This window comes from Erythranthe guttata, chromosome 2, assembly GCF_056151865.1.
Source record: "Erythranthe guttata isolate IM_541 chromosome 2, IM_541, whole genome shotgun sequence".
Taxonomy (NCBI): domain Eukaryota; kingdom Viridiplantae; phylum Streptophyta; class Magnoliopsida; order Lamiales; family Phrymaceae; genus Erythranthe; species Erythranthe guttata.
Genome location: NC_142534.1, coordinates 16,258,037 through 16,284,164, shown reverse-complemented (window position 1 = coordinate 16,284,164; position 26,128 = coordinate 16,258,037). Strand labels below are relative to the sequence as shown.

Sequence of the window (26,128 nt, the reverse complement as noted above, 5' to 3'; positions counted from 1 at the left end):
TTATATATATACATAATTTTATTATTTATCTATTAATTATAATGTGATTTATTATTTTGGTCGTGACAGAGAATACGGAGATGTGGTGGAGCACGTGTATGTGTTCCAACAACAGAAGTTCGGAAAGATCATTTTCAAGATGGTCGATCTGCCGAGAATAATAATGGGCAACAACGAGGTTGTAAGAGTGAAGATAAGAGGCAGAGATGTTTGGTTGAAGCATTACGTACCTCAAGATGAACGCAATATTAATAATTAATAATAGACATATATATAAATATGTATACTTCTTTGTAATTGCTACATACTATTGAATGTATAGTATGTATAACTTGAATGATAAATGTAATTTTTCTTACTACTTTGTTTTTTTGAAATATATTCAATTCTCTATCAATATCATTGTTAAATAAATTAGAAGTGTTATAAATTAACAAAATATATAATAATTGAATAATGAAAAAAATCCAAAATGGTTTTGTAAATTAGAAAATGAAAGAATAAGATGTTCTTTGTAACAAAATAAAATCTAAATACCACAAGTACTATTAACATGAACTATATTTATGCATTATATGTTTTCATCTATCGCAAAATTAGCGCAAGAAATGTAAATAACGGGTTTTTAATTTTGCGCAAGAAATGTACGTAGCAAGTTATTAATTTTGCGCGAGAAATGTACGTATTATGTTATTAATTTTAATTAACGCAAGAAATGTACATAACGGGTTATAAATCTTGCGCAGGAAATGTACATAACAGGTTATTAATTTTAATTTTGCGCAAAAAATGTACATAACGGGATATTAGTTTTAATTAGCGCAAGAAATGTACATAACGGGTTATTAATTTTGCGCAAACTAAAGACACAATAATTACGATATTGTCTCTTATTACATTAATTACAATTTCATGTAAGATATCAAATAATTAATCCATTCAAATAGGCAGACCAAGAAAAGGAAAAGAAATAGAGAATCAGTATATATTTTTCCCGCAATATTAATAATTAATAATAGACATATATATATATATATATATATATATATATATATATATATATATATATATATATATATATATATATATATATGTATACTTCTTTGTAATTGCTACATACTTATTGAATGTAGAGTATCTATAACTTGAATGATAAATATAATTTTTCATACTATTTTGTTTTTTTGAAATATATCCAATTCCTCCATCAATATCGTTGTTAAATAAATTAGAAGTGTTATAAATTAACAAAATATATAAATTGAGAATAATGAAAAAATTACAAAATAGTTTTGTAAATTAGAAAATGAAAGGATAAGATGTTCCTTGTAACAAAATAAAATCCAAATAGAACATAAGTAATATTAACATGGGCTATATTTATGCATTGTATGATTTCATCTATCGCAAAATTAGCGCAAGAAATGTAAATAACGGGTTTTTAATTTTGCGCAAGAAATGTACGTAACATGTCATTGATTTTAATTTGCGCAAGAAATGTACATAACGGATTATTAATTTTGCGCAAGAAATGTACGTGACAAGTTATTAATTTTGCGCGAGAAATGTACGTAACAGGTTATTAAATTTTAATTTGCGCAAGAAATGTACGTACATGTTATTATTTTAATTAGCGCAAGAAATGTACACGACGGGTTATTAATCTAGCGCAAGAAATGTACGTGACGGGTTATTAATTTTGCGCAAACTAAAGACACAATAATTACAATATTGTCTCTTATTAAATTAATTACAATTTCATATGAAATATCAATTAATCCAGTCAAATAGGCAGACCAAGAAATAGAGAATCACTATATATTTTTCCTTTCCCATTTAATTTGCAGTGAAAGAAAAAATCCAGGCAGTTTAGGCAAAGCCATTTTATTGCAGTTAGTCAAAACATAAATCTGTAATCTCAGTGTACAAAATCTCCAATTGCAAGAAAATATTAATTAATATTGTGCATCTCTTCCCCTCTTATAAATAACTGAAGCAAAAATCACATACACACACACACACAAACATATTACCTTGAAGCAAGAGCCTCTGTAATAATAAACAGTTAGCCACACTGATCAGTAGTTAATTAAGACACTAATCAGTAATTAGTTATGAACCCTAATGCTCAACCATTTGAGCTAACCCTAGAAACTGATGCAGTTGCACCACCACCACCACAGCCGCCTGCACAAGAGGATCGTAATAGGAGGTCTTTGTTCATGACCTTCTCCGCCGGTGTTGCACCGCTCAAGTGGTGGGAGATCTCCGACTACTTTAACGGGTAATTAATTTGTATTAAATAATTATTTTATTCGTTGTTATTATTATTATTGTTATTTATTTATTTATGGTGTTGTAATTGGGTGTGACAGAGAATACGGGGATGTGGTGGAGCACGTATACGTTTGCCGACGACAAGCCGATAGAAATCCAGATTTCGGAAAGATTACGTTCAAGTATTCGGATCTTCCGAGGTATATAATGGGGAATGAAGAGGTGGTGAGGATGAGGATTAGAGGGAGGGATGTTTGGTTTAAACCCTACGTGCCTCAAAATCTCCGACATCAACATCAACATCAACATCAACAGTAGTTGTTGTGATGTAATATATAAATAATAATAATAAAATTATAATTCACTTGATTTTTCTTTTCTTTTTTTAATGAAATGCCAATATTAATTTGTTGTCAATTGTAATGTTGTTTATTTTATTTTTGTTTTATTTTTGTTCAGATTGTTATGACATATGAATTAAAATAACTTTAGTTAAGAGAAATAGAGTGAAACCCTAACACAAGATATGTTCACAACAGGTGCAAAATTAGTGCAAGAAATGTATATTATTGGTTACAAATACATAATCATTTATTTTTCTTTTCATATATATATATATATATATATATATATATATATATATATATATATATATATACTAAAGCCAAAAAAGTACGTATATACAAACAAGTGCAAGAAAAATTGAAAGCAAAAGTTGAGAGATTATAAAGAGAAAAAGAGTATCAATCCTTACATATACAGTACACAACAGAACATCGTCATTGAGAAATTTCAGTTCATCAAACACACAAACACACAAACAAGAGAGAGAGAGAGAGAGAGAGAGAGAGAGAGAGAGAGAGAGAGAGAGAGAGAGAGAGAGAGAGAGAGAGAATATAACAAACAACTACACAAACACCTAACTAGAGTTAAGATTGAAAGAGTTAAGATCAATAGCTAATTAACTAAGTAAACTAAACCAAACTACCATCGTGATGGACTCGGGAACATGTCGATCGACGGAAAGTCGTCCATGAAACCAACATCCGGAATATTCTCCCTCTTCCCAACAAACGGCACATCTATTATAGGAAACTGCTGCCCGCCCGCAGCCACACCGGAATACTGCCCAAACACATCAAGAAAATTCGGTTCGACGAGCCCCGCAATAAACTCTTGGCTTTCCAACGGCATAGGAAACTCCGGTTGAATCTGTGCCACCGGAGCAAATGGAGTCAGATAATCAGATCGTGGCTCCCCAAACAACGGCTTCTTCTCGTTCTCCGGTGCCGTATTATAGTCCATTCCAAACTGGCTGCAGTTCTCGTAACCGAGTACACTAATCGGATACACCGCTTTCATCTGAAAAAAAATGTTTTTTTTTCAGAATTAATACAAAAAAATAAAAACAAATTATATTGTAAAAGAATTAGATTCTGACCTCATGAAGAAAGTTGGAAGGGGGTTTGACAAGCGGTGGTTCGTCTTCCTTCGGGTCGGTCGGAGCGTTGTTTGTTATTATTATCTTGTGGGATTTGTTCGAGGAAGAAGATGAAGAAGATGGTGCGGAGGTTTGGAGGATTCTCGCGAGCCTTTTCTGCCGGCTGCTCCAGAAATTTTTGACGTCGTTGTCGGTTCTGCCGGGCAAATACGTAGCGATTCGGGCCCACTTGTTGCCGAATTGTGCTTGTAGTTCGATCACTGTTCGCTCCTCTTCCGCCGAGAATTTCACCCCACTGCACCATACAGGCATTTCATCAAACACTTACCAAACTCAAAATGACTGATCGGAAAAATTTCGCCGGTGAAAAAAAAATTCATCTTTTTTTTTTTCCTCATCTATTAACACAAAACTTTGATTCACACACATTAAATAAAATTAAAAAAAAAAACACACACATTAACACACACTGGAACGTACTTCTTCAAATTGGGGCGGAGTTTGTTGACCCAACGGAGGCGGCAGGATTTGCCGGTTCGCTGCAAGAGGCCTTTGGATCGAATGGAGCTCCAATCCCTAGGGCCGTATTTTCTGACATGGTTGATCAGAACTTCGTCTTCTTCCTCTTTCCACGGACCTTTCCTCAGATCGTGATCGCCGTTTTCATGGCGGCGCGAAATTCTCCTCCGACCTTCCGTCACCATCGATTCGGAAACTCAATTAACCACAACGATCGAACGACGACGCAGTTCAAATTCTACTGCAGAAAGAGCGAATTTTTTGAAGGTGATAAAAAAAAATTAGGGTTTGATTCAGAGTGAGTGTGAGTATGCATGCAATAGTGAATGAATGAATGAATTCAGAGGAATTCTGGATTTTTTGTTTTTTGTTTTTTTGGTCGCCGGATTTTAGTATTATGGAGTAGTGTGAGTATTATTTCTAGTGCGTGGGCGCGTGTGCGTGTTGGCGTGGGCGCGTGTTTGGGGGGGATTTTGGAAGTGGCGGTTGAGGCGGTTATTGGCATTATCTACAGTTCTACACCCACTATTTTATATTTTTGCCCCACTTCCCCTATATTTTCTCTCTCTGTTCAAATTCAATCCCCGATTTTGACGCCTCTTTTTTTTATTAATTTTTTTTTTATTATTATTATTATTATTATTTATTTATTTTTGATAATACCCATGCAACTTTCCGAAGTGATACGAGTATCAACTAGTGGATGCTTAATGGGCCAATAAATTAGGCTACACAAGAAAATGCAGAAAGATATGGGCTTTTAGCCTTTATCTTGGCCCATTAATATAATGCAATGATATATTAGGTGGCGGTTTAAGAAAATATAAATTGTATTACGGCCCATTCCTTGAGGTAAGGTCAAATTATAAAAAAAAACATCATGTTTAGGTAATTATAATCAACACCCATCAACTATGAATCTTCTTATATGTCCAACCTTATAGTGTCAAATTCAACAAACAGAATCTTCTAGATTTCGTAAAACGTTCTCTAGTTTGTACTCGTTTTATGCAAAAATGCAGTTTGTGATGCATCACAATCTGATATTTACAAGCCAAGAGATACATTTCATGATCATCTTATTTTAAAATGTGGAGTTCGAATGGGGTAAAACGACTACAAACTGGAAAATATTCCACATAATCTAGAAGATTCCATTAAATTTGACACCGCAAAGATAAACATGTAAGAAGATTCATAGTTGAAGTTTGTTATAATTACCCAACATGAGGAGTTTCTTTTTTGTAATTTGAATTTGCCTCACAGGTTGACCATAATTTACCCTTTAGTTTTTAGTGTTAGATAAAACTTTTATTTTTCATTTATTATGAATTATGATATTTAAATTAGGTGTTTAAAATCATTTTAAAAAACATTTGCAAAAACTTTATTTATGACGTATTTAATTCACTAGTTTGATAGTTGATAGTTGATACGAAGTAGGGTCTGCAAAAACTTTTCAAAAAAATTTGAAATAATTACAAATGTTTATTAATAAAAGTTAATCTCAACGGGAGAAAGATGCTGCAAAACGTGAGTTCATCAATTCCACGTGACACTTGTAGCGCTTTGTAGAAGCGTGTAGAATCTCCACACGATTTTCACCTCACACAAATTCATAACCCCTTTCAGAGTAAAACAAAAAACTCATAAATTCAGAATGGTAGAACAAATACTTACTCACAGAACTCCAACTCACATTTTACATATGCTGCAGTTGTAGTAAACTATAAACGAGAACCTCGGCGAATGTAGCAAACGGTGAATGTTTAAGCTTCAACGAACGCGTCTTATAAGTGTTTTGAACTAAAATAATTTTTCCATCTAAAATGTCATACACAGAGCATTTATAAGTCGAACTAGAACATATCGTCGTGTAAGAGAAACACGAATATCATACTCACGCGTAAAAGCAACCTAAGAAGGGAGAACTATTGAAAAGTATCATCTCATTCCTTTTCAAGTGAAGCCAAACCTATATGATGTCCTTTTTACCATAGTACCCCTAAAAATCGGGCGTACCTTTTTTTTCATAAGCAAGCAGACACATCACAGATTCTTCATCTCTGATTCCTCAGCAAAGCAGTAATCACTCGTTTCCAGTGTAGGTTTTAAGTTACTTGAAATAAACAATTTCATATGCCTATGAATGAATGCTGCACGGGGAGATTGGTATGATACGAAAATCGTACACCATGAACTAAATCACAGCTAACACACCCATTACCCAATGTCCAACTGTTCTGATGCTGATTAATTTCAAACAACCGTAGTAGGCAAACAAAGAACAGTCTAGCAGATTATGAAAATGTAAAACGAACGAACACCAAATGAGTAATGTAAATAAATGATAATCTTAAAAACATTCATATTTACAACTGCATCTACTGATATATTTTCTAACAAAAAACAAAAAAAAAAAAAGGTTTTCTCAGGTGCTCGACACCAGCATGAAATAGCAAAAGCAGTAAAATAAACCTTAACACTAACAAGAACACTCGTTTTTCGTTTCCCCTTCACAATGCAAGTTACTGTGGATTCTGTGGATTGTACCTTAAATCTTCCAAACAACACATTTGAGGGGCATATTCATTCATCTTCGTGTTGATAGCATCTAACCCTATATATATAGCAGTCAATCTTGTATCAGTGAACAATCAAACTAACAGAATAACAAAGTAATTCAATATCAGTAAGTGTAACGGAGACTATACCTTGAGCGAATTTTCGGATACCTTGTAAGAATCGGGAGTTATCGAAACCAACCACTGTCCAGGAAACACAAACTGCAATTCACAGAAAAGTAAACAAATTAAAATCATATGCTTATTTCAAAACATTGAGATTAAATTATTAGATAAAATCATATGCTTCTTACATCAAGCTCCCTCTGTATGTTCTTGGCTCTCTTTTTAGGCCTCCTTGCTGGCTTTAATCCAGTCAGAGAATAAATGTCTTCCTCAATCTCTTGTTTCGATAAAGCAATTGAAATGCTCAGCTTTCTCTTTCCCTTCTTCTCACCACCACCACCGCAGACTTTTTTCTCACCACCGCAATCCCCTTCTTTTTCGCCCGATCTTTCTGCTTCCATCAACGGGGACGGAGATTTATTCTTTTCGGGCATTCTAGAATAGTTACCTTTCTCTGCAACAACATTTACACTCTGTCTTTTGCATAAGGGCTTTCGAGGCCTCAAATTCCAGGTCTTGGTTTCTTCGTCGATGTGGTTATCAATCTTTCCCTCTTCTCGCACCTCGCAAGTTTCACCATATTCGCCATTGTTGTCGATCTTCGGTGGTTCTTCCTGTGGATTTTCTTCGTCTAGTTTGTTGTTCTTACAAGGAATTTTTATGAAGATCTTCGATCTCTTAGTTCCGGATGCATCGATTTCTGTTGCCTTGGATTTTTTCCTGTTTTTTTCCTGGATCTGTTCGGCAGTTGATGAGTAAACCCCATTCCTTATGCTATCAAAAGCAAAATCCCTAGAATTATTTCTAGGGTACTCGACCGACGCAGATTCGCTCTTCCTCAAACCCTCAGACTCCTGCACAGCTTGGCTGCGAAACAACGACGGCCTCTCCGGTTCACCACCAACCACCGGCGACCGTTTCGTCCACTCTCGAATCGGAGGCGGTTTGGACGATTCTCCGCGAATCGGAGACCGATTCGTCGAATAATCGCCGTGAGCCGGAGAATCCTGCGAAGGCAGCGCACCAGAGTCCCCCAACGGAGACTGAAGTCGCGGCGGCGTCGCCGAGACGGAATCTCGCAACGGCGATTGGCGAACGGGAGAGGCGGAGGAAGTATTAGCCCTCCGCGACGGAGATTTGATTGAGCGGCGGCGTTGGTGGTGGTTGTGGTGGTGGTCGGTGGCGTGTCCGTCCTTTTTCCATTTGAGATTCGGCAAGTCGAAATTGTGCAGCGGCTGAGACTTCGACGGCGGAACTGTAGAAGTCATAGCAACCAAGCAAGCAAGCACTACCAAAAACTCTCCAAAACGGCGCCGTCGAATCCACCAAAGCAATTAAATCAACACTTCTCTCAAAACACCAATTTAATTTAATTTTTTTTCAAAATCAAAAACGGAGAATAAAAAAAACCTATCTGAGCCGTGACCGGCGGCGGATTTCCATTAAATTCCGGCGAGCAGAACCGGTGTGCTTGTGCCTGCAGCAACGGTTCCTGAAGAGAGAGAAAATGAACGGAGATTCTAGAGAGAGAAAGCAGTACGAATTCGTCGATGGCATGGAAGAGAAGAGAAGACGGTTACTGCAATAATAATTCAACTCAGTACTCAGCCGTAGGTTTTGATACAAAGAATTTCACCCCCTTTTCCTTTTTTAAATATATATATATATAATATAATATAATTATTTTCTTTTTTATTTAATTAATGAACGGCAGATAATGTAAAGCACGGGCTAATCACGTGTCATATCATAGTTTGTTTATAGTGGGATTAATTTCAATAGATTATGTTGAATAATACACTTGAATAAAATTACACAATATTGATACATGTTTATGTATCATTGCGTGTCAATCAATAATGTCAAACTATCTCATATATTGTTTATAAGTTATAACTTTATATATTATTTATTAGATACTCCCTTCGTTTCTAAATAAATGTTTTTTTTTCACTTTTCACAAAAATTAAGAAACTCAATAAATATATTTTGATTTTAGAAAAATCATATAAAATAACTAAAATAACTTTTATTATTTAATGATTTATAATAGAAAAATAATGATTAGACTTTCATTAATAAGGTTAAAACAGGAAAAATGCATTTAATGCAGTATTGGAAATCTAAAGTGACAGATAATACGAAACAAAAATATTTTAAAAAAGAGACAGTTATTGTGGAACAGGGGGAGTAGAATATAATTGGTGAAGAATATTCTAATTTAGGCAGAGATGCCCTTTAAGAAAAAAGTTTCAATTTTACACCCTTAAAATATTGAATTTCTGCACTTTGTACCCCTCAGAAATTTTAATAGCACTTTGCATCTATATAAATATATAACAAATCATTCACATTACACTTAGGATATTTTTTTAACATTTAATGATTGTAATATTTTTTCAGTTAGCTCCGATCCATCAAAAAAAAATTTATTTTTTCGGTTAGCAAAATATAAAAGCATTTTTTTTTTCTCAACTTTCCAACTGAAGTTTAATTCGCAACTAGAAAGTGCAAAAAATAGAATACTATATCATCAAATTACTTAAAAACTGTAATTTCTAATAAAAAAATCCTAACTTTCATGTTGTACCGTCATTGGTAAAAAAAGAAATTGGCAATGTTCTTTTTCTATGAGAAACTAATTGTAATTTTAAATTATTTTCTATGTAAATTTTAGTATATATATATATATATATATATATATATATATATATATATATATATATATATATATATATATATATATATATATATATATATATATATATATATAACTTTTACGTAATAAAATTATTTAAAAATTTAATATATTCATATAGTAAATTAAAGCATTAACCATGAAAAGTTATTCATATAGTGTTGGTTTCGAACTTAACTCTCTTGGATTAAAAAAAAAAAGATTAAATCACTATATTTTCACAAACTTATATATATATATATATATATATATATATATATATATATATATATATAGGTACCTATTATAATTAATATTACAACATAACAAAGTTTTTTGTGTTAATTTCCTATTAAATATTTTATGACAATTAATTATATAACCTTTATTTCACAGTATATATATATAATCAGCAAAGATTGACATTTATACATGTTAATAAAATTTTAATTTGATTTAACTAAAATTAATCTTCTTAAAAATCATTACCAATATATAATGCTCATATATAATAATTAATTCAACAAAAATTAATTTTGAACACAGAAGAATATAATTAAATTAAATAACAAAAATTAAAATTGCATAACAAACTCCAAATCAAATACTTAAGCAAAACATCATAAATCCATTACATCACATTTATAAATACATACAAACATTAAAAAAAAAAAACAAGAAATTAACTCAGAGTACTTAACATGAAATAAACACTAAAAGCAAACCCTAGCTTACATCAGCAGCTCCCACCTGCAGATTTATTCCTCCAACAACCCTAATAAAACCTTCCAGAAACTTCTTCTTCTTCTTCATCTAACCCTACACACACACACACACATATATGTATATATATATATAAGTGATGAACAAGCAATGAATAAACACAGGTTAATTAATTAAGATAAATATATATATAAATACCTTGAGACAGTCAGGATTAATTGTTGACTAACCAAAGTCCAGGAAACACCATCTGCAATAAATTAAATTAATTAATTAAGGAAAAAATAATTAATTAATTAAGGAAAAAGATTTAATTTAATAAAATAAAATAAAAAGAAATGAATGTTCTTACATCGAGTTGTTTCTGTACATTCTTGGGCCTCTTCCTCGGCCTTCTGGCAGGCTTTGCTCCGGTTAGGGCGTATATATCTTCTTCGATCTCTCTTTTAGTTAGAGCAATTGTTAGGGTTGGCTTTTTATGGATCTCCTTCTTCTTCACCTCTCCGCCGCCGTCGGCTTTCTTCTCTTCTGCGGCGGCGGCGCCGCCTTCATTTTTTGGCGGCGGCGGAGGAGTCTGATTGTCGTTGCCACCAGCTTTGTTCCTTTCAGGCATCGATCCAGAAACTTTATTACCACCGCCACCTTTGTCTGCTCCGCCGCCGCCGACAGCTGCAACGGTGGCGTTCTTCCCCGATCTGGTGCTGCTGCTCTTCTTGAATGGGGTGGTTTTTCTGGGACGCAGATTCCATATCTTGGTTTCGTCGTCAACAACGACATTCTTTCCTTTATCTTCTTGCACCTGATCACCGGTGACGATTTTCGCCGGCGGAGGATTTTTTGGTGGGTTTTGGATTTGTTTTTTCTGATCTGGTGGCGGTGGTGCTTTGTTGCTGCTGCTGCTGTTGTTGTTGTTCTTGCAGGGGATTTTTATGACGATTTTGGATTTCTTGATGATTCGGCCGGGGTCACCGTCAACTTGTTTGCCCTTGGATTTCTTCTTCTCGTCAACTTTCTCCGCCGCCGCCGCCGCAGATTTTCCGGCGGAGGTTGATGATGATGAGTAAGCCCCGTTTTTGATGGTGTCGAAGGGATAATTATTCCTGCTGTGCTTCATCAAAGCACTTTGATCAGTCTTCTTCGACGGCGGCTCCAACGGCGGCAAATCGCGGCTCGGGAAACTCCGCGCAGCTTGGCCGCGGAACCACGACAGCATTTGCTGATCCGGTTCGCCGCCTCCGCCGCCGCCGAAGATCACCGCCGAGGGTTTCTTCCGCTCTTGAGCCTGCAGAGACGGTTTGGACGACGACGACGATGACGAGTCTCCACGGATCGGAGTCTGTTTCGTCTGAAACCCACCGCCGGGAAATGGAGACTGACGCGATGAGATCTCCCCAGACGAGGACTGACGGCGCGGCGGAGGCGGCGGCAGCGGCAGCGGCGGCGGCGGAGACGAAACTGAACCTCCGGACAGCGTCTCGAGGAGGGAGGCGGGGAACACCGTCTTAGGCCTCCGCGGCGGCGATCTGACGTGGCGGAACGGTAACTGGCGGTTGACGCCGCCGGGTGCAGGGGCATTTCCGTCCAGCTTGCTCCACCTGAGAGTGATTGGCAGGTCGAAGTTGTGCAGCGGCTTAGACGGCGGCGCTGGAACCCTGGAATCCATAGCTTTTCGAAACGACACCGTCTGAATTCACCAAAAAAAAAACGCAGACACAAAAAACCCTAACTGAGTACTAGTGATCGACGGCCGAACTCCATTTTTACAGTAAATGTATATGTATATATATATATCTGTGTGTGTGTGTTTGTGTGTGTGTGTGTGTGTGTGTGTGTGAAAATGGCTGTGATTAATGTGTATACGGCGATAGAACCGAAGCGAAGAGAAAATGGACAAAGCTTGAAAGGAAAAAAGCAAATTTTCTGGTTTTAGAGAGAGAGAGAGTGAGGGTAGAGAGAGAGAGAGTGAGGGTAGAGATAGAGAGAGAAAGTAAGGTGTGTAAGAAGATGACACACAATGTACATTTATATAGGCAAGCACACTCATTGTGTATCTATATCTGTATCTATACATTCATATCCCGACCGCCGTAGGTTTTTTTTTTTAAACCGGAACCATTTAGATTCTGGTAATTCGGTACAAGATTTTTGCCCTATTTTTGTAATTCATTCAGAATATTTATATATTATATTATATTTTATTTTATTATATTTTATTTATTCATTGATGTTGAACTAATCTTTTTGGTGTTTTACATTTTTGACATTATAAACATCTTTTCATTTCATACTTTTGTTTTAGAAGAATAAATAGGATATATACTAACAAGATTTAATTATATCTTAATAATTAGTTTGTACTAGCTAACAAGATTTAATTATATCTTTAATTAATACTATTATTGTCTTTGAAGATATAATACCAATTGATATTATATGTTGTCATACGCAATGTATTTGTATTAAATTTTATCATATAATTATTTGTATTATAAATTTTATCATTTCGCAATGTATTCGTTATTAAACGATCGTCTACGTACTTAGTTATTAACTAACTTACAAAATAAAACTTTTTTGCATAACGACAGTCGACATATAACATTTGATCATCGAATCGGTTGCACATTATTAATTATGCTAAATGTAAAAAAAAAAAGTAGATTTTTGTCGTTGCGTGTTTATTGTCGTGTAATATGATATGTATTCGGAGTTAATATATTTGTCGTTTATTGTTTATATTCATGCAACGAGTTCGTTACAAAAAGATATAATAACCGTCAACGGATTTAGAGATTCCATATTTGCATGGTTGCATGATCTTCGACGTATACGTACATTCACGTTCAATCTTACGTGATCAATGACGTAATATTTACGCTAAATTAATTAAATAACTTATTTATTATATTTATTTTTGCCATCTTTGAATCTTTTAGCATAGAAATTAAATGGTAAATGTTGATCATATGAACACTTTTTCATGTCAACACAAAAACATAGAATATATAGACAAATAATACTTTTAATTTAGATAAGCTGGTTTGGGAAGCTAAGTATATGGACATGTAATATCCATGAATTTGTTATAAAGACTTTTAGAAATCGATTTGTTCTATGTAAGATATTCTTAGCCACAATTTTTTTCTTATCTGCAAAATAAAGTATACTAGAGAAGAAAAATGGTAATTAATAAACGAATTTATTAGTCAAAACAAATGGATTACGATCTCCGCAAATTCCTCTTTTTTTTTCTTCTTCTTGATCTCCTAATTCAATTCAAGGGTTTAGAAGTTTGTTCTTGAATCGAACGGATGTAATAATTATTTCCTCCAAAATTTGCGGAAGAGATCACGAACACCTTCAATTCAACTATGTTATGAATTCGCGTTGAAGACTCAAAACTTAAGCTTGAGAGTTTGATTTGTGTCTATGTGAGTCTGACTATTGTCTCCACCAAAGGCCTTCTTTTGTAGACACGAGCTAGAGTTACTTTGATACGGTGGGACTAATTTTGTGTCAAATTAGTTAGTTCAAGAAATAAGAATTTATTGCTTATTTTTCAATTAACCAATTTAAAATATTTGGTAAAACTCAAATTTATTATGGACAATTATATTTGATTCGAGACCCACATTAATATATAGTTGATTTATTTGATTATTAATTGGTGATATGTTGTATAGAGATATATACAGGTATGTGTGATTAATTTTAAGCTGTGTTTGTTAACAATTAATGAGACTCTTTATGGACAATTATCTCTTAATCGGTAAGCATTTATTGGTTGAGTCCAAAATTTATTGGTTACTACAAATTAGAAGGAAAAAATAGTGGTTATTTATTTATTGTTTTTTCTTTTCGAATTTTTGGCTAAAAGACTATTTGAATTACTTGATAAGTATTTTATATAAATATAAATAAATAAAAGAACATATTTACCGTGTCTTTAATTCGGCAAAAATAACTTGTTAGTAACATTTTTTGCGCTAAATTAATAACTCACTACATACATTTCTTATCATTGTATCCAAAAGAACATACTTATTTTTTTGCGTAGTATTTCTTATCATTGTATCCAAAAAAATTCCGACAAACAATCTCTGGTTCACTCGTTTCACTCATCCTTCTAGCATTCAAGAATAATCATCCACATATATTTTCTTCGTTGGCTTCCTTCTTTAATTAGTTGCACCACCCAATTTAGCCTTTTTTTTTTTTTTGCTTTGAAGCTCCAGAAAGTATTAGAGAATCGTCTTGCATTCTTTCTCGCTCCATGTTATGTTCCTCTTGTGGTTGATCTGCTGCAGTAATTTGCAAAACCGGAGAGGGTGGTTGAAGCAGTCGAGCGGTAGGCATATATAGGGTCTACACCTTCTTTAACTTGTTTGTCGTCACAAAAAGATGACGAACGGTGTTACTTCAAAATGAGTTATAATTACTTCAAAACCGAAGTCATTTGTGAATGACCACAGATGCGATTTTACATCATCTCATGACCGTGGCTCTGCCTGCGGTTGAAGCCATGATACATCATCTACTATATATTGACTCCGGCCATAACATGGCAATAGCCTCGGCCGCACTCTCGCTCTTCGACGACAAGACTCGTATTAGTTTTCTCTTTTTGATATTTTTAAGGATTTGAAGCAAAGATAGGTTTTATTTATTTATTTTCTTTTCGTACATAATATATAACTGTAAAAATATACATCATGTAATTCCTTAGGTTTTGTGTTTGTAATACTTAATTCCTTTTTTATATGAAAATATTAAGTAAGAATAACATATTTATTGTGTCTTTAATTTACAAAAATGAACTCGTAATAGTACATTTTTGTGCTAAATTAATAACTCGTTAAATGCATTTTTTGCACTAAATTAATGACCCATTATATACATTTTTGCGCAAAACTAATAACTCGTTATGCACGTTTCTTGCGTAAAATTTATAACCCGTTATATGTATTTATTCTTATCTTCAAAATAAATTATACTAGAGAAGAAAAATGGTAATTAATAAACGAATTTATTAGTCAAAACAAATGTATTACGATCTCCGCGAATTCCCGTGAATGTTTTTCTCCTAACTCGATTCAAGAGTTTAGAAGCTTCTTCTAGAATCGAACGGATGCAATGATTTCCTCCAAAGATTGCAGAAGAGATCACGAACACCTTGAATAATGAATTTGTGTTGAAGACTCGAGACTTAAGCTTGAGAGTTATTTGTGTCTATATGAGTCTGACTTTTGTATGCACCGAAGATCTTCTTTTATAAACACGAGCTAAGGTTTCTTTGATATGTGGGGTAATTTTGTGTCCAATTAATTAATCCAAGAAATAAGAATTATTTTTCAATTAACCAATTTAAATATTTGGTAAACTCAAATATCTAATGGACAATTATATTTGATTTGAGACCCACATTAATATAATAATCGATTTATTTGATTATTAATTGGTGATTTGTCTCAACATTTCAGTATCAACAAGTACGATGAACTTTGTCGAGTTATATTATATTCTACATGTATAGAGATATATACAGATATATATCACGCACATTTATACGTGTATATATATATATATATATATATATATATATATATATATATATATATATATATATATATATATGTGTGTGATATTAATTGTGTGGGTAAAATCAATATAATCGTGAAAAACTATTATTCACAAATTTTAAGCTGTGTTTGTTAATTACCAATTAATGAGCCTCTTTATGGACAATTATCTCTTAGGTGGTGTTTACAAATGATTATTTAAAAGCAGAAGTTAGTGATTGTAATTTAAGTTAGTTTTAAGTGTTTATTTCTAAAAGTTGGGGGTGTTTGCAAATATTTCGGCAAATGAACTAAAAATGAAAAAGCAGGGTTATGGGTGCTTTTAAAAACATAGCTTAAAGCAGATTATTTTAAGAGAAGCAAAAGCAAAAGTTGATTTTGCAAACACCTAAAAACAGATTATGAGCAAAAAAAACCGCATAATCACTTTCAAAAAGCATTTGCAAACACCACCTTAATCGGTAAGCATTTATTGGTTCGGTCCAAAATTTATTGCTTACTACAAATTAGAAGGAAAAAAATAGTGATTCTTTATTTATGGTTTTTTTTTTCCCCGAAATTAGGGGTGTAAACGAGCCGAGCTCGCCTCTTTTGGCTGGCTCGAGCTCGAGCTCGAGTTTATTTTGTCGAGCTCGAGCTCCTCTTTTTTTGGCTCGAGCTCGAGCTCGTGTCAGTTGTGTCGAGCTCGAGCTCGAGCCCATTGTCTTTTTTTTTTTTTTTTTTTAAATATTTTTTTAATTATTATTTTATTATTAAAAATTATTTAAAAAAATAAAAAATAAAAACTAAATTGTAATTATATATATTTTTAATATTTGTATTTATTTGTATAATATTTTACATTATTATACATTATTTAAATAAAAATAACATATAAAAAATAAAAAAAATAATAAAAAAATAATAATAAATCCGGCTCGCGAGCTTATGAACAACTGAAAACCGGCTTGAGCTCGGCTCATCAGAAAGCTCGAGCTCGCGAGCTCGAGCTCGAGCTCGAAAATCTCGAGTTCGAGTTCGAGCTTTTTACGAGCCGGCTCTTCGAGCTCACGAGTCGGCTCGGCTCGTTTACACCCCTACCCGAAATTTTGGCTATAAGACTATTTGAATGACTTGATAACTCGTTATGCATGTTTCTTGCGCAAAATTTATAACCCGCTATATGTATTTATTACCCAAAATTAATAACTCGTTATTTACATTCTTTGCGTTAATTTTGAGATAGATTAAAATATATAGTGCATATATATAGTTCATGTTCTGAATAATATGTATATGTATATATGCTGAATCAAATCAATTGACATAAGTGTGTCATTACTCCCTAAATTGGACTATAACTAGTTTACGGTGCATGAGAGAGAAAAAATTTAGCTACAAGTCCTTTTTGTTTCAATTTTATTTTTATGAGTCCTTTATTTTCGAACATGTGAAATTTCGTGCAATTTTGGGAAAATTACAGTTTTCATCCCTCAAGTTTGCGCTGATTTCACATTTGGTCTCCCATGTTCATAAAAAAATATATTTTTTCCATCATATTTCAATATTCAACATTTGTTGGTCATTTTCGTTAATTTACCGTTAGTTTGTCAGTTAAGGCAGTCGCTGACACACGCTTGATTCCGTTGGTACTAACCAAAAATTGATGAAGAAGACTAAAAGTGTTTGATTTTTGAAACATGAGGGACCAAATGTGAAATTAGTGCAAATTTTGGGGAACGAAAATCGTATTTTTTTTCTTGCAATTTTTAATTGAAAATCATATGAAAGAGTTTTGATAATTTTGGTGTTAATGGTTTGTGCAATTCTTATGTTTTAGTCTGAACGAGTTCAACTTTATTTATTCACAATAGAATGGCCCAACTTTATTTCTAAAACAGGTTTGTCTAAATTAAACTCCTAACCCGACCCATATATGATTCTAACGGGTCCGACTAGTCGAACTCGTTAAATGCAATACGCCACTACAAAATTCCTCCAAATCGTGAGACTCGAAGAAGAAAAAACAGGATTTATATATCCTACTCCAACATCGAAATAACAAATCTTACTGTAGTGTTATGTTTAAAATTGCGGTAAACTAATTTTCAACAACTATGCAATTTGTTAAATTACAAGAAATTGAATCTTTAAAATATGGTACCAAAACGGTCGTGTACTGCAACAGAAGTTTGTCGAAACTTCTGATCCCTCTCTTCTTTCGATCTTTTCTCATTTCTCTGGTGTGAATTCAGAATGACGTGACTTAAAGTAATTTGAATATAAAGTTGTTGATGTCCGAAAACACTCGTAGGAGCACGTTTTTGGAAAACGTACTTTGGTCGTTGGCAAATTATTATTATTCTAAAAATATATAAATAAAACCCTCGACACAAAGACTGGCTTTCATTCGTAGTGCCTTCTCTCTCTCTTCTCACAACAACCATGCCTCACACCCAAGCTCGTCCAAAGCCAAACCCTAACACTCCGCCAGCATCGTCGGCACCGGCGATTAAGGCTGAGATTGGTTCAGATAATCCCGGTCCTTCCACGGCTGCCGGCGCTTCCACTACCGCAACTCTTAAGAGACCGCGCGAAGAGGACGGAGCGGAGGACGCGGAGGCAGAGACCTCAACTGATCTGCCGGTGGGGAAGCGGCGCGTGAAGTCCACTAACGACGTTATATACCGCATTGTGGTGCCTTCGAAGCAGATTGGGAAGGTAATCGGAAGATCAGGGCATCGCATTCAGAAGATTCGGGAGGAGAGTAAATCCACTATTAAGATTGCAGACGCCATCTCCGTGAGTAATTGATGTGTTCTTCGTAGGTTTTTTGGGGCATTATATGTAGAATTCGTAAAATTCTCATCAACATAGAATTCGACTGTTTATGGATAAATTGACTAGAAATTTTTTGAGTGATGGGGCGTGAAAGAAGGTTAAATCGGTGATTGATCGAACGTAGAAAAACATATGGATTGCTAGAATGCATAGGGAAATTGTAGTTTTGATTTTCTGACGGTCCTTTATGTGGTTAAAATTTGAAATGAAAGGATAATGTAGACAAGTTCTTAATTGAGAAGTATAACTTGAATTGAACTAGTAAAATTGGGAGACGATGTTTGGTACTTTGACTTTCGTTGAAATGTGAAAAACGGATTCACTGAAGTCGATTCTCGATTTTGAATTTATTTTTTTATTGGTTTCTTCTTGCTACCAAATGATTAGGAGAAGGTTGAAATAAGTAATTGTATGAGTAGTTGTTTGTCATCTTTCGAGAAATTCTAATACGGGAAAAAGTTCTGTATGTATATATATATATATATATATATATATATATATATGTTTTCTGTCTGATAATCTAATATTTAAATTGACTGCAAAGGTAGCATACATAGATATGATAAACGACTCACGTTCCTGTTTTCTTGCTCTGCAGTTTTCTTTGACAGATAGACGAACTAAGTCTCGTTCAGATTCCAACCAGCTCCTGCTGGAAATCTTTGAATTGTTTCTGGACCAGATTCATGTTTAGGCCCAACTCAGTAACCAAATGTCCATATTTAGGTCAGATTTGCCCTTGTAAGAACTTACCCCCTCCCCCTCCCCCTACCCCTCCCCCTCCCCCCTCCCCATCACTTCCCCCCACCCCTACTCCTGTTCTCACCCGCCCCACTTCCCCACATCCCTCTTTATTCTCCTGCATGCATCCCATTTCTCTGTTGGTTTCTGCATGTGTGTGTGTGTGTGTGTGTGTGTGTGTGTGTGTGTTTGGGATTCTGGATCAACTAGCAATCCTACCCCGGGCCCTATCCCCATTCCCGTTCCTGAGATTCCCATCACCTTAGGGCTGAGCCCCCTCCAACCAACCAAATGAAACGGTTGGACCATGGGAGGGATAGTATTATTGTGGACCATCATCCAACGGGGTGGTCTTGATTGGTTCAGGCTTTATATTTCTATTAACTAGATTTGTATGTGGAGAGTAGTTTACCATATATAGTCCCGACAGAAACTAAGCCATCTTTGCCTTTGATTTGCTTAATATGACGGGAATTATTGTAGAATTTTCCTGTCTTATGTTCAATTAACCGATGCTGATATCCAAAATTCGGCAGTGGAACTAATGTCTGCCTTTTTTGGTTGCAGCGCCATGAAGAAAGGGTCATCATTATCAGTTCAAAAGACAACGAAAATATTTTTTCCGATGCAGAAAACGCACTTCATCAAATCGTTAGCCTGATGCTTAAGGTAGCGTGATGCTCTGCTTTGAGTCCTATAGAATTAATGGCTTTTGTTTGTAGAACAGCTGTGACTAGCATTGCATTTCTTCATAACCTGCTGACTGACTGATTTTAAAAACAGTATTCCGATTGGGGATGGGGTTTTGCTTAATGTATTGTTAGGTTTGTATAACTTGGACAAATGAATCGAGGATACGAAACTTCCCACTGTAAACTATGCTTGAGATCATTTTAACTGTGGTTTTTTCTTACCTAGTTGCATGTAAGAATTAATAATTGTTTAATATTTAGTATGAACATGGCTGCTATGTCTTCCAATTATCTCTACAGGACGATGATGGCAATGTGGAGGTGGTGAAAGTCGGAGCTGAACATGTGCCAGCTAATACGGTGAGGCTTCTGATTGCTGGCTCGCAAGCCGGTGGTTTGATTGGGCCTTCAGGTCAAAATATTGTGAAATTGAGGAATACCTCAGCAGCAGCTATTACTGTTCTCTCTCCTAATCAGCTCCCTCCATGTGCATCTGCACACGAGTCTGATCGAGTTGTCCAGGTCAGCTCATAGGCGATTTCATCTTACAACCAAATTTACATTATACTTCATTTTTTCTTCCTGCGAGAGATGTTAAATGTTGTTACTCTTGCAGATATCGGGAGATATTCCGGCAGTTTTGAGGGCTGTGGTGGAAATCGGGTGCCAACTTAGGTAAAAACATTATTGGGTTTGCAACAGTGTGTATTCCTTAAGTCTGCATCTCTTCTCGTTTTAATGTTATTTACAATAATAATAGGGATAACCCACCTAAGCAAGTAATATCAGTCAACCCAACAAACAATACTGGCTTTCATCGGCCACCTCAACAACAGGTGGACCCTACTTCAGGTAGTTAAGAATTCTCTGTGTCGCCTAATGGATTTAGTGCTCCATTCTGCTATGCGACATCTTTGGTGTATTTCACGATGACATCATCTTTAGGATAATCAATCTTGCAGCTGATTACGTAACGCTGGAGCTTATGGTTCCTGAGAATCTGGTGGGTGGGCTGATTGGTAGATTTGGTGCCAATATCTCGAGAATCAGAAATGAGTCGGGCGCAAATATTAAGGTAAGTTTTTCACATTGGAATTGGTAAGAATAAGTTGATTAAATGAATAGTTAATTGTTTCCTCTCCCTCCATTTACAATCTTTCTGCAGGTTCATGGTGCGAGAGGTGAGCAAACACAAAGGCAGATCCATTTAAGTGGTGGTGCTCAACAGGTAAAACTTTGTTTACCTTATCAAATTATTTTAGGTAAATTACGGCCACCTCCTGAGTTAAAGTCAAATTACGAAAATTAGACAAATTACGAAAATACCCCTCATGTTTGGGTAATTACAACCACCCCTCAACTATGAATCTTCTTACACGTCCACCCTTATGGTGTCGTATTCAACAGAATTCTTCTAGATTATGTGGAATCTAGTTTGTACTCGTTTGATGCAAAAATGTAGTTTCTGATGCACCATAATCTGATATTTACAAGTCAAGAGACATCTTGTTTTAAAATTTGGAGCTCGAATGGGATAAAACGGGTACAAACTAGAGAATATTCCACATAATGTAGAAGATTCCACTAATTTTGACACCACAAGGGTGGACGTGTAAGAAGATTCATTGGTGAGGGGATGGTTGTAATTACTCAAACAAGAGGGTTTTTTTTCGTAATTTGACCTTACTTCGGGAGTTACAGTAATTTACCCAATTATTTTTAGTGAAATCTGGACCAAATTTTTGGACGATGCAAAATCTGATGATTAGTGAGAGAATACACTTACCCTTTTAGAGCGGAAAATATAACATGTCAAATTATAAAATGTAATATTTATATTAGAATGCACATTTAAATTATTAGATCAATTAATGTTTTCTTATTTTGATGAAACAATTCCAACGTCGTATCAGTATTCGTGGTAAACAATCATTTAAATGTGTATTATAATATAATATTGATGCCAATGTTGTGTCTACTAGGTTGCCCTTGCCAAACTACGGGTCGACGAATACGTGTATGCTGAATTGATGAGACAAGCAGGCGGACAACTACCACAAACTTCTGTTCAATTGCAACAATATTCTACTCCACAGCCAATGTATATATAACTGCTTATTCGCACGCCTGTTTAGTGAAGAAGTTCACTTTTAAACTACTAATTCACGATTTACTTGTACAGGCCTGATATGTCGAATACTCTATACCAATCTTACGGACATCCCCACGGCCTTTACGCAACCAGGTCTACATTAAATCTCTGATTATATTTTCAAAGATTATTATTATTATTATATAATTTTTGTTATCGATTTAGTTTTCTTTGCTTTTTTATAAATTTTTTTTAAATTTGCAGTAATCAAGAAACGGGGATGATAGCGACACTTCCTCAAATGTATCCACCAACTGCAACGAACCAAGGACCTCCTTACTACGGTCATCACTCCTATTAACTGCAGAAAAACAAGTATGTAATTATTTTTCCTCTCTGGATAGTTTTATAATTATCGACTTCCTGTTTTTTGAGCTTGTGTACCTCAGCATATTTAATAAACCTATTAATAAATCAATTAATTAATTAATTCTACCACCAAATCCACTAGCTACCAAAGTATTGTCATGTAGAAGAAATTTGGCTTTTTAAACCTATAATACCTTTTTTTTTTTACTGTCATTTTTATATTTTATTTTTTTGTCACTTTGACATTTTCTCGGTAGAACTCAAATGACACATTAAACTTTATCACTTCACTGTGAATGTGCAAAACAAGACGAGGAAGAAAAAGAAAACGACGGAAAAAAACTCTTGCAACCTCTTTGAATTTACAGCAAATTTATATATTGGGTAAAATACAAACACCCCCCCGAGGTATGGTCAATTTACGAAAAAAAATCCTCTTGTTTCGATAATTACATCTACCGCTTCAACTATGATTTTTTCTTACATCTCCACCCTTATGGTATCAAATTCAATCTAATCATCTAGATTTCGTGGAATGTGCTCTAGTTTGTACTCGTTTTGTGTAAAAATACAGTTTCTGATGCACCACAATTTGATATGTATAAGTCAAAAAACACATTATGATCATCTTGCTTCAAAATGTGGAGTTCGAATGGGATGAAATTGGTACAAAAGTGATAATATTCCATATAATCTCGAAGATTCCACTAAATTTGAAACCGCAAGGGTGAATGTGTTAGAAGATTTTGTAATTTAACCATACCTCAGGAGTGGTTGTAATTTACCCCTGTATATTTGCAGGAGATAAATGTTTGTATGTGTCGTGCCATGTGCTAAAACTGGGTGGGCTGACTAAGTGACTTTGTAGATATGGGGTGGGCTCAAATTTTCAATACCCACAGTGGCCCTTTTGTAAATTTCACCCGTACTTAAAACCATAGGCTAAAGCTAAAACATGTAGCCTCCCCTTTTCAGAAGTAATATCCAAGAACAATGGTTATATAGTTTTTACATCTGATGAAATATATTAGGGTAAATTACGATCACCTCTCGTAAAGTCTATTTACTAAAACAATCCTTACTTTTTGAGAAATATCATCTGGTCTCTTGCAGCTTGTAAATTTCTTACATTAAGACCCCTATAGAAATGTGTTAATGTAAGAAATCTGTAAATTGTAGGGGATGGACGTAATTACAGAAAAAATGAAGGGTTTTTTTGTAAATATGTGTGTGTGTAAGCATGTAATAACCTAGTAATCTTTTATTCTTAGAAGACAAGTGGGGCACATGTTTTTTTATTTCCACTAATGCCAACTTAAGAACCCACGGAATCCAATGGCCCGCTCGTGCAATCTAATATAAATCAAATAATTCGTCTTAAGAACCAATCTTGATTGTTTTTAATTTTTCTTAATTGACTAAATAATTCCCTCGATTATTCATTATTTTTTTTGCGAGGCTGGACACGTCTTTCTATAGTACGGATTATTCATTATTATTTGGGATTTATTATTTAATTCACTTATTTATTATTACTTTTTTATTATTTTGTTCATTGCAAGCAATGATTGAGGTTTTGAGATGTATCTGCTATGTTTGACCCTATTTCAACAAACATCACACGTGCATACGTTGCTGTTCTCCAGGTGCAATCAATCCCACTTTTATTTTCTTTTTCTTTCTTTCTTTATTTATTTTTTTAGATGTCTAATTAAATAGCAATCATAACCATAGAGTTTTGTAGAATTAGTAAAGTACGAAAATTAAGAATGGGATGAGATTTTGTTAGGGGTAGGGGTGCAAATCGGCTGGATTGGATCGGGTTTGACCCTTTCGAAACAATTTCTGATTTTTTTTCTCGCAATTTCATAATTGATTCCGATTCTGATTTAATAATACCAATATAAATATCTTCAAATTTAATTTATAAAAAAAAGGGACTAAATTAAACATCAAAATTTGTCCAAAATCATTTGCTACTTGAGATTTGAAATGATGAAATAATTTTACTTTTACTTTTAATTTTACCCTATATCACCCTTGAGTACTAATGAAAATCGAGAAGCCTTTAATAACAATAGTATTTCAATAATATTTGTATATATTTTTATTTTATGTGGTATATATTATGAATTATTTTTTTAATATTTATGTGTTCAATGTACTATCCAAATAGGGGTAAAAAAAGCAAATAATAAATAATTGTGACCCGCAATTATTTAAAAACAGTCCCATCGGTGCACCCTACCTTAATTGTATTTGTACCCAAGCCCCGAACCTTTGCTGTCTTCACGTGATCCTGCCCCCACTCCCACCCCCACCTAGGGGTGGAAATCCAAATCCGATCCCGCGAATTCCGATTTTTGAACTATTTTTTTTAAAATTCTTATTTCCGATAAAAATCGAATGGGAATCGGAAATACTTTTTGAAATTTTTGAATTACGGTCCAAAATAGTTCGGATACTTTTCGGATTTTTTAATGATTATTTCCGATATTATTTCGATTATATTCAATATTGTTCTTATTAGTTAATTAACATTATTATATTTTTAGTTTTATTTGTATTATTATTTTATATATAAGTGATTATAAAAATCAAATTGAATTTCGGCGATTTCAATCTGAAAATTATAAATGTAAAACATTTTTTGCAGAAATTTGAACGGAATTTTGAATCTCATTTCCACTAGCGAAAAAATTATATTTTTTTAAGTATTAATTTCAATTTAATCGGATCGATTTTCACTGCATAAAAATATACATAAATAAAAAGTTGGTTTTACTTTTTACTTTTATTGATCAACCCAAAAAAAAAAAAATTAATTTACTTTTTGAATTTAGCTTTGAAAGGTTTTTCATTAAATGAGATAGCGATGCATGTAAAAAGCGACAGAGATAAGGTAAATAGGGGAAATATGGGAATTGACCATCCAACTCTGGGAGTTTGTGGGGACCACAAATTGTAATGATTGCGAATATATGTCCTTGTTTGGCAATTATACTATTTACAATTACACCCCTGAGGATTTGAAATCCCATCATTTCTTTAATAACCATTGGTTTCTTCCGTATTTCCCTTTTCACCCCTTCGTCTTGTACACTTCAATCATTTTTAATCATTTTCTATTTATTTATTTGTGGTCCATGCACATTTTTAAATTTTCCATAAAGGAAAAGAAAATTGAAAAAAGTTTACTTTTTTCATAATTTTTAAGGTAAATTTAAGGTCACCCCTTAGCTTAGGTCAAATTACAAAAACCTTCCTCATGTTTGGTTAATTACAACCACCATCAACTTTGAATCTTCTTACACATCCACTCGGTGTCAAATTTAGTGAAATATTCTCCAGTTTGTACTCGTCATTCGAGCTCCACATTTTGAAATAAGATGTATTTTTTGGCTTGTAATATCAGATTGTCGTGCATCGGAAGCTGAGTGTTTTGCACAAAACGAGGACAAACTGAAGAACATTCTAACGAATCTAGAACATTATGTCGAATTTGACA

General features: G+C 34.2%; 4 protein-coding genes across 6 annotated transcripts; 1 reads left to right on the top strand and 3 right to left on the bottom strand.

Annotated features, from left to right (window-relative positions):
* Positions 1-3,000: 3,000 nt before the first annotated feature.
* On the bottom strand, positions 3,001-4,741 carry LOC105963965 (uncharacterized). The gene is made up of 3 exons (XM_088815081.1): positions 4,199-4,741; positions 3,719-4,013; positions 3,001-3,639 (listed from the first exon to the last, which is right to left on the bottom strand). Exons 1-3 carry the CDS (start codon positions 4,420-4,422, stop codon positions 3,262-3,264), a joined length of 897 nt encoding a protein of 298 aa, XP_088671207.1. The 5' UTR covers positions 4,423-4,741; the 3' UTR covers positions 3,001-3,261.
* A 1,818-nt stretch (positions 4,742-6,559) lies between these two features.
* LOC105963653 (uncharacterized) lies at positions 6,560-8,632 on the bottom strand. 2 transcript variants are annotated; one of them, XM_012988079.2, is made up of 3 exons: positions 7,116-8,632; positions 6,952-7,023; positions 6,560-6,857 (listed from the first exon to the last, which is right to left on the bottom strand). In XM_012988079.2, the coding sequence occupies exons 1-3, from the start codon at positions 8,193-8,195 to the stop codon at positions 6,852-6,854; spliced, it is 1,158 nt and encodes a 385-aa protein (XP_012843533.2). In that variant the 5' UTR covers positions 8,196-8,632; the 3' UTR covers positions 6,560-6,851. The 2 variants fall into 2 exon arrangements, with proteins under 2 accessions (XP_012843533.2, XP_088669495.1); XM_088813369.1 differs by lacking the exon at positions 6,560-6,857 and having other exon boundaries at positions 6,946-7,023; positions 7,116-8,561.
* A 1,553-nt stretch (positions 8,633-10,185) lies between these two features.
* LOC105963964 (uncharacterized) lies at positions 10,186-12,325 on the bottom strand. The gene is made up of 3 exons (XM_088813357.1): positions 10,680-12,325; positions 10,526-10,577; positions 10,186-10,423 (listed from the first exon to the last, which is right to left on the bottom strand). Exons 1-2 carry the CDS (start codon positions 11,988-11,990, stop codon positions 10,542-10,544), a joined length of 1,347 nt encoding a protein of 448 aa, XP_088669483.1. The 5' UTR covers positions 11,991-12,325; the 3' UTR covers positions 10,186-10,423; positions 10,526-10,541.
* Positions 12,326-18,286: 5,961 nt separating this feature from the next.
* LOC105963652 (uncharacterized) lies at positions 18,287-24,300 on the top strand. 2 transcript variants are annotated; one of them, XM_088813354.1, is made up of 11 exons: positions 18,287-18,687; positions 20,035-20,136; positions 20,460-20,681; positions 20,776-20,834; positions 20,920-21,011; positions 21,122-21,234; positions 21,325-21,387; positions 22,142-22,260; positions 22,342-22,404; positions 22,516-22,626; positions 24,183-24,300. In XM_088813354.1, exons 1-10 carry the CDS (start codon positions 18,331-18,333, stop codon positions 22,610-22,612), a joined length of 1,287 nt encoding a protein of 428 aa, XP_088669480.1. In that variant the 5' UTR covers positions 18,287-18,330; the 3' UTR covers positions 22,613-22,626; positions 24,183-24,300. The 2 variants fall into 2 exon arrangements, with proteins under 2 accessions (XP_088669480.1, XP_012843532.2); XM_012988078.2 differs by lacking the exon at positions 24,183-24,300 and having other exon boundaries at positions 22,516-22,811.
* Positions 24,301-26,128: the final 1,828 nt, after the last annotated feature.

Excerpts from the sequence above, each read along its gene's own strand:
- LOC105963965 (XM_088815081.1), bottom strand. The coding sequence starts at position 4,422 with ATGGTGACGGAAGGTCGGAGGAGAATTTCGCGCCGCCATGAAAACGGC. Across the intron at positions 4,014-4,198 it reads CTCCGCCCCAATTTGAAGAA|TGGGGTGAAATTCTCGGCGG; the intron begins GTACGTTCCAGT and ends TGTATGGTGCAG. Across the intron at positions 3,640-3,718 it reads CTTCCAACTTTCTTCATGAG|ATGAAAGCGGTGTATCCGAT; the intron begins GTCAGAATCTAA and ends ATTTTTTTTCAG.
- LOC105963653 (XM_012988079.2), bottom strand. The coding sequence starts at position 8,195 with ATGACTTCTACAGTTCCGCCGTCGAAGTCTCAGCCGCTGCACAATTTC. Across the intron at positions 7,024-7,115 it reads ACATACAGAGGGAGCTTGAT|TTTGTGTTTCCTGGACAGTG; the intron begins GTAAGAAGCATA and ends TGTGAATTGCAG.
- LOC105963964 (XM_088813357.1), bottom strand. The coding sequence starts at position 11,990 with ATGGATTCCAGGGTTCCAGCGCCGCCGTCTAAGCCGCTGCACAACTTC. Across the intron at positions 10,578-10,679 it reads ATGTACAGAAACAACTCGAT|ATGGTGTTTCCTGGACTTTG; the intron begins GTAAGAACATTC and ends AATTTATTGCAG.
- LOC105963652 (XM_088813354.1), top strand. The coding sequence starts at position 18,331 with ATGCCTCACACCCAAGCTCGTCCAAAGCCAAACCCTAACACTCCGCCA. Across the intron at positions 20,835-20,919 it reads GAAATCGGGTGCCAACTTAG|GGATAACCCACCTAAGCAAG; the intron begins GTAAAAACATTA and ends CAATAATAATAG. Across the intron at positions 22,261-22,341 it reads TATTCTACTCCACAGCCAAT|GCCTGATATGTCGAATACTC; the intron begins GTATATATAACT and ends TTACTTGTACAG.